This window comes from Python bivittatus, unplaced genomic scaffold (genome assembly GCF_059951505.1).
Source record: "Python bivittatus isolate LINGU-HERP-01145 unplaced genomic scaffold, Pbiv_v1 ctg000980_np1212, whole genome shotgun sequence".
Lineage (NCBI taxonomy): Eukaryota > Metazoa > Chordata > Lepidosauria > Squamata > Pythonidae > Python > Python bivittatus.
In genome coordinates this window covers 49,472,321-49,488,177 of record NW_028277125.1, presented here as the reverse complement: position 1 = coordinate 49,488,177, position 15,857 = coordinate 49,472,321, and the positions used below count along the sequence as shown (strand labels likewise).

Genomic DNA, 15,857 nt, shown 5'->3' with positions numbered 1-15,857 from the left:
GCAACCTTGTATCTATTTTTTTAAATTAAACTTTTAACAGATTTTTAGAAAGTTTTACAAAGCACAAAATAAGAAAAAAACAGCTATAGGGTGAAAAACATTATAGGAAGATTTTTTATTGATGTTTTCTACCCTTCCCTTTCATTTGTTTCCCAATCACTAACCTAAATATTTGTACTTAACACTGAACATTGAGGGTAATTGTTAATATCTGTTTAAGTAATTTCATCTGTTACTTTGATTGGTTTCATAACTCTCTTCCTAGAAACCATATTCCAAATAGGTGTCATGATTTATTCATTTTCATGATTAAAATACTTATTTAGGCAAATATTCTGCATTTCAAAATTTTCCATTTGACCCATATTCCTGGGTCAGAGGTAGGAATTATGTAAGTGCAACAGATCTTAGATCCTTGAAAATGGAGATAATTGCATTCTACATTTCAAGTTCAAAATCTCACATAAACCCACATATACTTTTTCAAGCAGGAAAGGGGGAAAAAAAAAGACAGATTGCAGTGTGCCATGAGAACTTAAAATTTAAAAGGTCACATTGAAAATATAAGGTTATAATCTACTTTTACACATGTAATTCAAATACATTTGCTTTGAAGGGGAAAGGAGGAAAAATATTGTTATTTGAGGTAAACCTTGAAAACTGAGATCTCTGAATGAAGATTGAAGTGTAAGTCCAGAACTAAACTTTAACTCAAGTCTCAGAGCATCTGTACCCATCCCCAAGGCACCTAGAAGCAAATTATAGTAACTAACTAATACTTTATATGACCACCATGAGGCAAGTCATTCACTGGAGTTCATTAAATAGTTGCACTGTATTTTTCCTTTCCTGTTTCTGCAAAAACTATAGTATGTTCTTGCATTTGTTTTTTTCCCCCTCCTAATTCATAAAATAATAACTTTATTTAATCACCTGTTCTTCTGTCCAAAACTTAGTGCCTGCTAGTGATTCCTTAATACTGAGTGAACTATGTTATTTTCTGATTCTTAGCTTTAATTCCCCAGATTAACAAAGAGTTGGTATAACTTTCAAGCAACATGGAAGGAAGGAATAAGAAATCCTTGGCCAAAAAGCTAGCAGAGAAAAAGACCATGGAACACAGAAAGAGTTGCAAATCATGAATTTATAAAAGCGATGTAAGGCGATGAAGCTAGTGAGGTGCGACCCGGTAAGTCTCAGGTTGAACAAAACCGTACGTGAATATGGAACAGAGATCACTGACTCTCAAGGCTGAGGAAAGTTTGACTGTTCATTAATTTGAAAGGGAAGGAGGAAAAAGCACAGAATTTAACTTTGGGGATAACATGCGCGGGCACACACATACACACATGCACGCTAGCTGGCTGGCTAGATTCCTTTGTTCTGTCATAGGTGTTATTTTCAACATCTATGTGACTTCCTTATTATTTGCCATAAAGCAATTATGTAGCACCTTCCCAGAGTTACTGGATAGCCATATAAAAGAAATAAACCTGATGTTAGCTAATTACTGAATGTGGGGTTAGGTTTTTACAAAGTAGAGACTTATAGCCATGCCTCTGTGAAGTGTGACTGGCAGTAATATATAGTGAAAAGTAACCACCAAGAACTAGGTCTTGAACTCTGAATATGCAGTAGATCAGTAATTTCTGGGAAAAAAAAGTATTATGAGATCAGAGGTTTGAGTTATAATCATCACATCTGTAGATGAAAAGGTACAATTACTTAACAGTTGGCCCATTCCACATGGTATCATTTCAACTCCCCAAAGCCGTTGGAAGCAGATTTGCTGGTCTTCATGCTTCCTGACCTTCCAATACTGAAAACATGCTGAGAACATAATAAACTGATCAGTACTATACTTTCAGCTGACTGATGGGCACCTGTAAAAAAGAGATTCATCATTGCCGAATCTGAAGGAACCAAAATTTGCCTTACCTTTAGTCCACTTAACAAGGGAATTAAATAAATTGCTCCTCCCCCACATCTTCAGTGCATGTTCTGTCCATTTGTCGGCTCATTGTCAAAACAAATCTGTTTGGAAGGCTATCAAGTCATCCTGTTAAAAATCATACTGAAAGCTGTGAAAGTGGCATGATCTCATCTCATCGTTTTAGCAACCTGACACTTTCCCCAGCATTTTTAACCATGATTGTAGACTCCACTGTAGCTGAAATTAATGGTTATGATAAATCCTAAACCAAATGCCAACTTTTAGGCTATAAGAACTCCGACTCATTGTAAAGTGGTTACATACCACCATAATATCCACTCCCCTGCCCATCAGTTCCTCAGTTCATATGAAATAAAAAGGTTTGAAAAATGCAGTGGAGTTTACACAGCTGCTTATCCCCTGCCAAAGAGAAGGTGGAAGTAGACATAACTCTTGCCAAGCTCTCCTCTTATAAATCAAGTCAGCCTTCCCCTTAAAGGACCAGGGTGGCTAAAGCTCAGGAGCTTGAAGGAATTATGAGCAGGATTTTTTTCTCCCAGGGATAAGATATCATCCCAAAGGTTTTCAGAGCTTCACTGGGCAAAACAAAACTTTGCCTTTTTCCCCACAATTTGGGTTACATCATAGGTTTGCTGGGAGGGAGGAAGCTCAGCTGTTGAATTCAAGTAATATTGTAAGATTAGAGATGTCCAAAGCTGCTTTTGAATGATGTAGAATTTTTATGTAGAGTGCCAACATACCAGCTGGCAAAGGAAAGAATAAGCAGTTGAATAGGTATGAGATTTCATTAGTCACTAAAGAAGTTGGAAAGGAAAAATATCCATTATTTTTTAACAGATGCAACCATTGAATCTTAAAGCTTGGTATCTTAATGCTGTGGAGATGTTTTGAAGACATTTTGCACTGGTAAACTTTACAGATTCTTTATCTAGCTACAGATATTCTTCCAATGATTATTTACAGGGTTTTTGTGCAGTGTAAAAACACACCTCAAAATGTACAAGAGCTCAGGAATAGAAAGCATTCATATGTCCGGCATTTGAGGTTAAAAAATAAATAAACAAATAATTTGCATGACATTAAGTTATATCCTAAAAATATGCATTCTAGCTGACCAGCTATGCATAGTTCTTAAGAAAATAGATATGACAATTTCTTATGGTTCACGTGTTCAGTAGATGTAGATTGTCTATTATCCTTACTGAAATGTTACAAGGAGCCAATACAGGCCTGAGCACATGTGGACTAATGGAATTTGTGACTTTAAGTAAAGTGTGCAAGTACCTTGTTATAATACCATAATATAAATTTCATTTGCCTGACAGGAGAAAAAAGGAAGAGAGAGAAGAAAAAAAAAATCAATGAATAATAATGAAGTTATTTAAATGCCTCATTTTTAAAAAACAAATATAACAATACCTAAGCTAGGTATGCATCACCATGTTTGAGCTAAATTCATCAGTCAAGAACTGTCTGGGTACATAGGAAATGGAGTGCAACTTTTTTCAGGCAAACCAAATGATGAAGATCAAATGACTGAAGTGATGAAGACCAAATGTCCCCCCCTGGCTTGGTTACACCTACAAAAGAGCACTGAATCATGGGCATGTTAAATATCTACCTCTTCCTCTTCCTCATCCTCCTTTGTCCTTGTCTAATCTACTGCTTGTTAGCTTCTTCCTTAACCCTGTCCCTGCTGAGCAGTCCTCCTGAACTGCTCAGCAGCACCGATGAAGATGTTAATAGGGACCAAAACAATCTGGGAGGAGGAGAAGCTCTATTATCTAGTTGGGGTTCTAAGTAGCACCATCCTGTAATAAAATATGGAAACTTAATGGTGACTTCTCTTTAAACTTTTTATAAGAGATACTTGCTTCATTGTTGGAGATGCTGGAGGGTATTCTTGCTAGAGCTGTTTTCAGTTACACATTGTTCCATCACTCTCACATCTCCCTGGTTGCCCATTGTTCCCATTCTGATGAAAGCCCAGTGGGAGCAGTCCCTGTTTAATATCTTTCAGTGGGATATAATAAAAGTGGAAGAAGCCAGGAAAGCTGTCAATTGCTAGAGAGAAGATTGTAGAAACAAAGACACAATATTGACACATACTTCTTAGCTACCACATAACTAAAGAAGTGTAAGACACCCCATACTTCACTAAAATTCTCTTCACTTCATAGAGAAATGTCAAAACCAAATTCTTTTTCATCCAACTGAATGAGAATTGGTAGGAAAAGATACAGATTTTTTTCTGCGTTGCACTAGACCACTGAGAAATAAGTAAATAAATCATTTTTAAATCTGTGCTTTTGTTATATAGTAAATTAGGATATATACAGTATGTTTACCCAGAGCTTAAAAACAGCATCAAAAGGAAAGAAAGGTGAAAGGAAAGAAAGTAGGAGGACAATTAACACTCTGTACATACACTTACCTGGGAATAAGGTCCCCTGGGATGCAGAGGGATTTACTTCCAAGAAACATTCGTACAAATATACAATTAGGAGTTTATAATGTATCAGAAAAATACTTTTTATATATTTAGATTAATAATAGTTTCATGAATAAGACCAGGAAAAGCATTGAGGGGATTTATATAAGGAAGTTTTAATGCTAATTTGAAATTTGAATTTTAAAAAAGATTGAGGTTAATATTTGGAAAAATGTTCCCCAATATTTGATGACCATACTACCAACATCTAATAAAAAGAAACCCTTATTCCTATGTCTTCTTTGCATTCTACAATAACATATTGCTGTAAATGTGGAAAACTGTAAGACTTTTACATGACTTGGAATAAGAAGTTTAAATGTGCAATTTCTGCAAATAAATTGTAGTTACTTAGATAATGTGAATTCTGTTTTACACCTCTAATGGTTATATTATTATGATGTTAAAATGAAGAATGTCTGGTGGCTTTTGGAAACACTAATAAAGAGAGGAAGAAATAAAGCTGCAGAGGGTCTGGGGACAGTTGTGTGAGTATTAGCTAGGAAAATCAGCTAATAAAAGCATAATGGGTGCAGAAATATGCTTTTGACATACTGTACATAGGATGACATTATTTCAGCTATCAAAGAACTGTTGATCCTGTGACTGCTCACATGAATTTGAATTTTGAATTTCACATTCAAAACATCTCATTATAAGTCATCTCAATGATCTCTATACTATTACAAAAACATGGTGCTCGGTTTTAAGTATACCATAATGATGCTTTAAATAAAGAAAAGAATAGGATGTAATTGCATAAATGATTGTGGGGAAAAATCTGGAATATCTGAATAGAAGATCATGACTAACAATGTAAAACTATTATAATGGGAGTTCTCTCTAAGTTTTGGTTTGCATTAAACTTCACAGAAATCAAAGCTTACAAGACAATATTGATAAAATTAGGGGATGAGAAGTGCCTATGATTAAAATAGGTATTTTGCAGGTTATGAGGGAAAAACAGCATACTATTAGAAGTGGGTCTAGGCTTCCTTTATTTTATGTTCTTCTTCTTACTATGAAGAGACATATTTAATATAAATAAAATTATGGTTCCTAGAAAATATGAATAATGACTACTTGCTGGAATGTGAATCAGGTGCTAAACTGTTTTATGTCTTGCTGTGAAAGAAGAATGAATTAGAATAAACATTTTAAAAATTAATTAAATATTAAAATAGTTATTGAGAATTTGGGTAGAATAATAGTACAAATTAAGTTTAAGGCATCTAACTTCTATCTTAGTTGACTTGATATAACCTGCCTTGTAATTTGACTAACAGGTTTAAGTTATGATGGTAAATAACATATACCAAGATTTAGATCCTTGTTTTATGTTAAAATGTGTTAAATGTCTTTTCAATATATTATCAGTTATATTTGTACTAAACTGAAAGATGCCCAGCTTAACATTTTGTATCATTAAAAGAAGAATGATGAAGAGGAGGAGGTATATTTCAAACAAATGAATGTTGAGAATGAGTTTTGGTTTTTGAGAATGAGTTTTTTGCGACTGACCCAAGAGAAACATATTCTACTAAAATTTCAGGTATAATCAAGTAGATAACAGGAGTTAGACTGGCTCTAAATGCATTCATAATGGTATTTAATTATATAGCAGATGTTCTAAATATAAATCAATTATATTTGATTGTCAACATTTTGATTTCTACAAACATTATTTTGGCAAGATATTGGAAAACTGCCACAATTTTGAACATTAAGAAATGGCTATTTAAGCTATGAGAATTGACTGCAATGAATAAATTGATGGATATGAACATAGAAGAATGGAACAAACAATTTGATCTAAATCATTTTCAAATAGAGTTCCTTACATTAGATATTGGATTGGGCAATTTACAACATACATTTGTTTTCTGAAAACAGTAGATTGGCCAGAAGTGATTGGAAAGTGGGGTTGTGAGATGTTGTGGTGCAAAGCTCCATTTGTTTCTGTTGCCATTATTTTTATATTTATAGATGCTAATGTTTTATCATTTGGATCAAATAAAACAGTGTCTATTTTCTGTGAATTTCACTGATAACTAATGTACAAGATTATCATTGGTTTTTTTTCCTTACTTTTAGAAGGGAAAGAGATCAAGTGGAAAACTAATGGCCAGTTCTGTGCAACTCTGTGCTTGTTATTCTTTAGATAAAAGCCCTATATGGACATTCCAGGGAGCGTGTGATGGCTCAAAGTGGGTAGAATAATGGGTTTGTACATAGTTCTTCCCTCAATATTTTCAACACTGGTGCTGTAATAGTAAAATACATTACAATGTATAATGTATCAAGCTCAAGGAAGTAGGATTTCAGTGAATGCACATAGGCAGTATATGGGGCAGGGCACTGTCCATTTCTCTGTCCTCTACTTTCTCCAGTATATGTGAAGAAATATATGATTGAATAGTATGTGCTATTTTCTAGTTTGTGTGAATGAATTACTTAGTTATTATCTGTTCATGTCACATAAGAGTTGCTCTTGTATACAGTTATCAGTTCAAATTATTTCTTCTTTCTGTTAAGTGTTGTGGAACAGAACATAAGGCATATAAAATGGTCAAGATGATTTGAAGAATCTGAAGTGAATATCTTCATTGTATGGGCACTTGCTACAAGACTATGTTGAGAGCTTGTGCCCTTTCACACAACTATGTTTATCTTCATGATTTGATAGATATGTTGGCTCTGTTTAATTATTGTCCTTCATCACTGTCAAAATTCCTTGATGTTTCCATTGTTCTTGTGACTTGTATGAGTGAACCAAAGGTCATTATCAACTCAGATTATCATCCAAGAAATATCAAGTAATGGAATCCATATATAATTCTGTATATCAAAATCTGGTGTAATGTATCTATTGTATTGTGGTTAGTGTAAAAATTAATTGGTTATAATCTAATAGGAGACTGCATTTTAAGAAGGGTTTCTCATCTAGAAACTATGATTTTAAGCTTATTTGAAATATACCCAGGAACAATGCAAGTGATGTAAAGCAAGGAATTCACTACTTTGGTTAGTCATGTCTTACCATAGCCTTTTGGAGCATTATTAAATAGATCATGAAACAGCTTAAGTAGTAGTACTTGCAAAACTGTGATGATAACTTAAAGGGCAGCAGTATTTTCCAGTATGAGAGAACATACTAATGGACAAACAACTAATTCAGCTTCTTGTTATCCTGACATTTGCATTTATGACAAACATTACCTCTTAAAACTCGATTAACATTTCTTATTGTAGCATTTATTTTCAGTGGCACTGAAGATGCAATTTTATTTTTTCCTAGCCTAATTTAAATGCAAATGTTAACTTCTCACATGAAGGCATGTATACATATTTAAGTGTCATTATATACAACGTGAATCATTAAAAAAAAAAAAAAACCTCCAGAGAGCTATTTTGTTTTAAGCTGGAAAACAGCCAAGCAGTTTGCATCTTATTCTTGCTCTAGTGTTTACGCTTACTTACTAGTGTTCTTTGGAATTACAGGTCAACCGATTATGGGACAACATATGAAAAGATGAACGACAAAGTGGGTCTGAAGACCATTTTGAGCTACCTTTATGTCTGCCCAACAAATAAGCGCAAGGTAAATTAAAGCATGTGGTTGCTTTTAATCATGTCATATTTGACTTGACTGGTTAGTCATTATTTATAAAACTGCATTTGTCTACATCCTACAGAAATTTAAAAAAAAAGCAGTTTAGGATTTAGATTATACTGGACCTTTTTTAAGTTAATTGCATGTGGATGAATGGTGAACTTTCATCTAAAAAGTTTCTTGATGAATGGTGATCTTTCATCTAGAAAGTGATTGTAATATAAAAAGTTTTCCTAATTTTCAGATGTGCCTGGACTACAGCTCATAGGAATCTTAGCTTACATGGCCCAAAACTGAGAATCTTTCCATTGTATTTCCCACTTTGGGAAAGTCTGACATCTAAACATCAATACAGCCACATGGTATCTTAATGATGCTGAGAGCAGTATTACTTCCCATGCCTGCAATCCTTCTGCTCATATTAATTACCAAAAGACCTCCCAACAGGAGTTTGCTGAATGAATCCTTATGATATTAAAATAATAAAAATATGATAATACATCAAGAAATGAAATACATCAAAATAACATTATAAGCAAATAAGAAAAGCTAAATAAAAACCATTGTATCAATTCAATGCAGGCAATTAAAGGATTGGAATAATTACTAAATCCCACAAGACAGTCCTTAGTAGAGTCTCTCAGAGATTTTCAATCTCTACATGTCTGAGAACTTCATTTCAGCATAAACCTTCTGATATGTTCAGCTGGGACTTCTGAACAGTAAAAAAATAACCCCCCCCCCAAAAAAATAAAAGAGGAAATAGTAACAGTAAAATCTCCATGCGCTTTATAACTACCTGCTGTTGGAGTTACAATAATTTCATGAATGAAATAAATTTTAGACAGAAAGTTTGATATGAAGCTTTGTCCATCATATAAGTAAAACAAGGGAAGTGGGTAGTTGGTAAGTCATTTTTATTCCTGTCAAATAAGGATGAACTCATTATTTGGGGTGGGAGAGGGAAAAGCTCATTAAGATGTTAAAATGACATCTACAGAGACCAGATTGTATTTAAAGTTGTTTGCCTTTAAGTGCTTCCAATAGTGAAATGAAAAGGATTTGACAAAATCCTGCAGAGAAAATGTATCCCAAAGCCTAGATGGTTTTAATCACACAAGCACCCTACTGAGCAGTAATTTGTAAGGGGTTTGTAATGCGGATGTACTCATAAAAGTCAGGTGGTTATATTTTTCTCATTTTCTTTACATATGAACAGCTTACCTTAGAAGAAAAATTTGAGTTACCAAAAATATTTTTTTAAAGAAAACTGACAGTACTTTGGGGGAATAAATGGTTTCTGTGGTACATGTGCAGCCACACTGGTGCATGAATTTTATGTGAGTTCAAATGAGAAATAAAGCCCAGCGCTGCAAGCCCACTCAATAAATTCCAACACACACACACACACACACACACACACACACACACCACACACACTTACTATTAATCTTGGATGTGCCAAAAACATTGCATAAATTATGAGATGAATGGTGGAAATGAAGAGGGACCATAAAAGGCCTGGAATAAAGAAAAAAATAGCTTGGTGCCTGTGTTTCTCTGGTCTTTTCATCAGTGTGGTTGTTCTTATTACTGTCAAATCCTGACTATTGTCAATATAGTACACGAATCTCCAAAATGGTGGGATACAAGCTACAGATTGTTAGCTTGCAAGACAACTTCTATATGAGAAATTTGGGCTTTTATAGAATAGCATGAATATGCTTCGGGTAAAGTTGGCTTTGGTTGCATTGTGGCACACTGATCAGTTGTGTCTAAATTGACTAATATTACTACCTTATTATTAGGAGGGAATGCTGCATGTGGCACTAGTATGACTAAGGTTGGTAATCTAAACAATACATTTTATATTTTACTAAAAAAAGTTATGAGAGACTTTGATTTATGACAGCCAAGATGGGTAATGTAGGTCAATAACTATGAACACATCTGGTATTGAACATGGCATACAGATGATTGTGACTTGGAATGCAAGAGGGGCAAACCATAAAGAGCATGAATTAATGAATGAATAAAATAAAATAAAAATAGTTATATTGTATGTCTGTGAAAACAAGAGAAAGGAAAAGGATGTAGTACAACTGAATAAAAATGGTATGATCTTATAGAGTTAAGTTGGTTAATACATATGGGGAAACAAATGTATAAATATAATTTGGGATGAAGGGCTAAAATGTATGTCAGAAAGTATGACTTGGTCTATGTTATTTTATGTATATATGTATATAAGAAAGTAGGAATCCATATATGAAAGTAGGAAAGTAGGAGTAGGCTGGTGATAATGAAAGAATATTTTGTTACATGACGTGGGGAATGGATGGTGGGGAAATGAGATAAGACAATATAGAAAAAGCAGTTGGGTCATTTGAAACCCATGAATATGACTTCTGGGTAAGAAAGTGATGGATTAACACATCTTCGCACAGTGGAGACATTGCTGAGGTTAGAATGGCAACTTGGCAGCAAGCTTGGGCCAGCAGAGCTTCCCCAAGCAAGGAGAAGTCCTGAGACCACCTACTTGTGCCTAGGAAATCCGAAGGATCATGAGGAAATCCACAGGATTTGGAAGTACTGCGCAGGCAACTTGACGTTAGAGTGCCAGGAGCCATGGAAGAAATCATCAAGCTCACAGCCTCAAGTGGAGCCTGCTTAAAGGACCATTGGATTCATCTAATCCATTTTCTATTGCACATTGGAACAGAGATTTGGTTTAAAGTTACAGAGATCCTCCAAGCAGCAGAGTACCTTAAGCCACCCAGTGAGTGCACCTTCGAAACCTAAGGAAATAATTATATGGATTAATTATATAGAAATAATTATATGGATTTAAAAAGGAAGGAACAAGCAGTCAAAAAATATGATGCAGACTAGCACTTGGTAGAGCAACCATGAAGGCCTTGGAAAAGACATTCAAATGCTGTGATGCGTCTATACTTACAAAGATCAGAATCATACAAGCCATGGTATTCCCTGTGACACTCTATTGAAGTGAAAGTTGGACTTTAAAGAAACAGGATAGGAAGAGTATTGATGCCTTTGAACTTTAGTGTTGGAGAAGACTCCTGATAATACCATGGACAGCCAAGAAAACGAACCCATGGATCATTAAACAAATCAATCCAGAGTCCTCACTCAAGGCACAAATGACCAGGCTGAAATTATCTGATTTAGGATACATTATCCAATACCCAGGTCTCTGGAAAAGGCTCTAATGGTGAGAAAGGTGGAGGGAAAGAGAAGGCAGTGACCAGCAGCAAGGTGGATGGGACTCAGTTACAGTGGTGATAAGGGCACCATTGGGAGACTTGAAAGAACAGGTTAAGGTTAGATTGTCATGGGGAAAATGTACCCTTGTGGTTGCTAAGAGTAAAAAATGACGTGATGGCAACATAATCTATCACCTATCCATTCATCCATCCATCCATTCATCCACCCACCCATCCATCCATCCATCCATCCATCCATCCAAACACACAAACACATACATACACGTGGTATCATTCTGTTTACATCATGTTAATGGCTTATGCTATTATATAAAAAGCTGTTTGCCATGAGTTTGACATGAAAGCAAGCAATATTTGCAGGGACAATGAAAAATAATGGTGTGATTACTGTCCTGTCATCAGTAGCAAGAGGCTGCAGCAGTGATGGTAGTAGTGTTGGTGGAAGCAGACAAGTGGAGAAAAACAGTCCCTGGTTCTAGTTGTAATGGTGCCTTAGTGTAATGCTGGGAGTATGTCTAGCCTGTCTGGCCTGGGCATGGAGCTATTTCTTCTCAGCATAGGGTACATTTTGTATGCAGATGATCAATGATTTCAAGCAGAAGTAAGACAGAGTGTATAATGCAGTGAAGAATATGGATCTGCAAATCAATGCATCCAAGAACAAGATTGTGTGCTTGACAGGAGTGAAGGACTGCATTTATTTGTTTTGTTTGTTTTCTATTCCAGCCACATCAAGACTCTGTCAGTAAGATCTAAGTAAATCTTATAAAGCAATCATCATAAGTATCATAAAAAATAAGACAAAAATACAGAAAAGGCAAAAGTACATACAGTATGAGGGTTAGAGACAATCTATGTTGTAGATCTTAATTTTCAAGTGTTTTCTTTAAAAGGGTTTTATTACATAGATAGTATGTGGTCAGTATGTTGTAAGAAATGAATGCTTGCCAAATGAAGTGAAAATGGCTATATATAAGAATGTACTGCTAACCATGAGAGTTGATAAGTTTGAAGAATGAAAGATTATTTATGAATTGGTGTATGGATATAGTGGAAGAAGGTTTGTAAGGATAAAGAGCTGTGGAGAGGCATATTGGGTGTTCTTGGTGCAAACTAAATTATGTATTTATTCATATTTAAACAATTTATATAGCTGCCCATCTTATAACAGTGTCTATGGGTGATGAACCATGGGTAAAAAAACAAAAACAGAAGCACAATAAAAAATAAATATCCCAAAGTGATAAATACAAGTAAGTTCTAAAATAATTTCAGATAGAGAGGAAGATGACCAATTTTTTTGGATCATGGAATTTTAGATGCATCGCTAAGAAAATTTTCTTGTGTGTACTATGAGTGTACGTCTGAAAGTACAGAAAGAAAAGTAAAGTACAGTACAGAAAGTATTATACCCCCTCCCCAAAAAACCCAGAAAAAAAGTGCTGAAAAAAGTACAAAAAGAAAAGAAAATACAGAAAGAAAGTCAAGAAAGAAGATAGGCACTGTCAAAAACTGATAGAAAGTTCTGAGCGGCACCACAGAGTAACACCCACAGTTACTACTGTACAACAATGGACTTCCAGTGCCCCCACTGTGCTGGATGCTGCACTTCCAGACTGGGACTGCAGAACCACCTCTGTGTCCACAGATGACCTCCACAACAGCATATCTTCTTTGAACCCAAAGGACTACCATACATACCTCTGAAAGCCTAGGCATGCTTATGGAAGTGCAACAGCTGATTTTAAAAGACAACCTAGTTCACTGATTTGCATGTTTTAGTTCTCTGCCTCTGTCTTTCTGTTTCTCTCACACTCACACTCTTGCCCATTTTACATAAAGAAAACTAGAAGCACGTGGTTGAGAACTGCCTTTATCCTTAAGAGTAGAGAGGGACAGGAAGAGAAGGGAAGGGAAAGAGGGAGGCGAGAGAGAAAGAAACTTATCTTTAGCTAATTTTTATTGGTAATAAAACCACTGCAGCGTTCGTGTTTAGTTTTACAATACTTAATAGTACAAAAGGAACAGTCTATTTTGCAGTTGATGTCAATATTTTTGTACTATATTTCTTTATATTAGATTATATCAGATTATATTTGTTAGCCACTTTGAGTGATCCTTTTTTGGAGGAGAAAAGTGTGATATAAATGTTTGTACAAATGCAATAAATAAATCATATTCTGAGATTAATTGCCTCTAAATATACAGGTTCTCAAGACTAATAGATTCAATACATCTCTGTTTCATTAATTAATATAATTATTTTTAGAGCTTCCTGCCACATGATGTGGCAATGGAATACATAAATTAATTCTCTGGTGTGAAGTATTTCCTCTGCTGAGATTAGAATTTTATGTCATTTTTGTCTCATTTGCTAAAAAATATTGTACATAGCACAAATATGAATGATGTAAAGAGCAATTAAAGAATGTTGTAAAAAAGCAATTTAAGTAATGACTTTGAATTTTGGTTTGTAGCAGCAGCAGCAGCAGAAAAAGAATGATAATTGTTAAATTGTGTAGAAAAAGAAGCTTGCTTGCTTTTTAAAGTAGATACTGGCTGCTGCTGAAAATTGGATTCCTTTCTCTTTCTCTTTCCCTCTCTCTCTCTCTCTCTCTCTTCACCATCCCTGCCCTATTCTTGAAATGCTTTTTGTTTGTAAGTATCACAGTGTGCATTGTAGAACGTTTGGTGTGGAACATTGTGCCCCCAATCATATAAATCAAAGCGGGTAGCACACATCTGGAAGTTCTTAAAGTGAAAAAAGAATTCTGGTACCTGCTACCTAAGGTCTTTGGGAGGGGAAAGATTTCCACTTTGGATCTGAATTAGTCATACATTTTTAGATCTTGGACTCAGTGGACTAGGACCAAGGAGATGTCCCTTATTTAAATATGGGTCTATGGGGCAGAAGTAATTTGTCACCCTCTAGCTTGACAAACCCAGTTCAAAGGCATCATTGTTAATCCTAAAATCACAGAATTGAAAAGGGCCATTTAGATCCTCAAGGCCAATCCTGTGTTCCAAGCAGAAACTCAAATTAAACTATCCCCAACAGATGGCTGTCCACCTTCATCTGAACATATTCTGCGAAGGATTCAATCACCTTACTTGGTAGCTAGTTCTGCTGTCAATTTGCTCTCCCCATTAGGAGGTTTTTCCTAACATTCACTGGAATGTGCCTCCCTCTACCTTAAGACCATTCTTCTGTCTCCTGCATTCTGGGACAGCAGAAAATGAGTTTTGATCTCTTTCTGTGTGACAGCCTTTCAGGTATGTAAAAAGTGCTATCATATCCCTGTTCCCTTAGTTGTTTTTTTCTCAAGGCTAAACATTTTCAATTAACCCAATTTCACTTTGTAAGTTTCAGGTTTCCTGACCATTCTTGCCCTTTGCCCCTAGTCCAGTTTCTCAGAATTATTCCTAAAGTTTGGTAACCACTATAGGACACAATACTTGAGGTGATGTCTAACCAATACTTCCCATGACTGGAAACCATGTTTCTGCTGATGCAGCCTGAAATTGCTTTTTAGCCACTGTGTTACATTGCTGAATCATATTCAGCTTGTGGTCAATTACAATACCAGGGTTTTGTTTTTGTTTTTGTTTTTTTTTGTTTTTTTAACCACATGTGCTATTAGCAAGTCAGGTTTCCCTCATCTTATGTCTATTTGAGTCCTTATTTGTAATTCTTACCTCTTGACTTCAATCCCTAACCTTCATAGGATTCAGTTTAAACCCATCCTCATTAAATTGGATATGCATTAACCAAGCACATTCTTCCCAGTCAAACTTGTTCCATTGATTCTTCATCTAGATAATGCAGGTCATAGTTCCATAAATTCTCTTCAGCAACACCATTTCCATAGCTAGTAATTCACTTGCAGTATTCTTTCCCATTACACTCCTCTCCTGTAGACTAGAAATATGAGAGAGAATGCCACCTGAGTCCCCATGTTCTTCTGAGAGCTTCAAAATCTGAGGAGATGTGCTCTTGGTGGTATAATTTATGCCATGTGGATTGACCAGGAAAGGACATCTTTTAGTGATCTTGATGACCCTTGACTTTTATTTCATTCTACTCACTATCCATAACTCCCAGGAGATATCAGGGCTATTCTCTGTACTATGGAGCAATTGCCTATATTCTGCACTATGGAGTCATCAGCTCTCCCCTTTGTCTTTTTCCAGGTATCAGTTGTATTCACCTTGCTCTTGAGGCTCCATCATTTTGTCTCCTATTCAGTCTAGTCCCTTCTTCCGTCTTAGAACCTGTATTTATTTAAAACTGTTTCTGAATTCCAGTGAAATATAACAGCTTTTGAATCTTGTTCTTACTTTTCTATTATATTCTGCTCCTTGTGGAGAATTGCTTACCTATTACCTATTTCTTTCTTTATTAAATTTATATACTGTCCACTTCCTCAAGAGGGTGACTCTGGGCAGCTCACAATTAAAACAGTTAAAATATAAATATCCACGTTAATTTAGTTAAAAACTCAAACTATATAAAAAGACCATATACTGTACATAAAAAGACTAAAAACATTC

General features: G+C 35.2%; 1 protein-coding gene across 3 annotated transcripts in view; it reads left to right on the top strand.

Moving 5' to 3' along the window:
• The window catches only part of LOC103048882 (VPS10 domain-containing receptor SorCS1), a 426,712-nt gene that overhangs the window by 184,498 nt on the left and 226,357 nt on the right, over nt 1-15,857 (top strand). For all 3 annotated transcript variants that reach the window (XM_088131613.1, XM_088131614.1, XM_088131612.1), the window contains exon 3: nt 7,947-8,046. In XM_088131613.1, the coding sequence (XP_087987739.1) occupies nt 7,947-8,046 (100 nt within the window). The remainder of the gene's footprint in view (nt 1-7,946; nt 8,047-15,857) is intronic.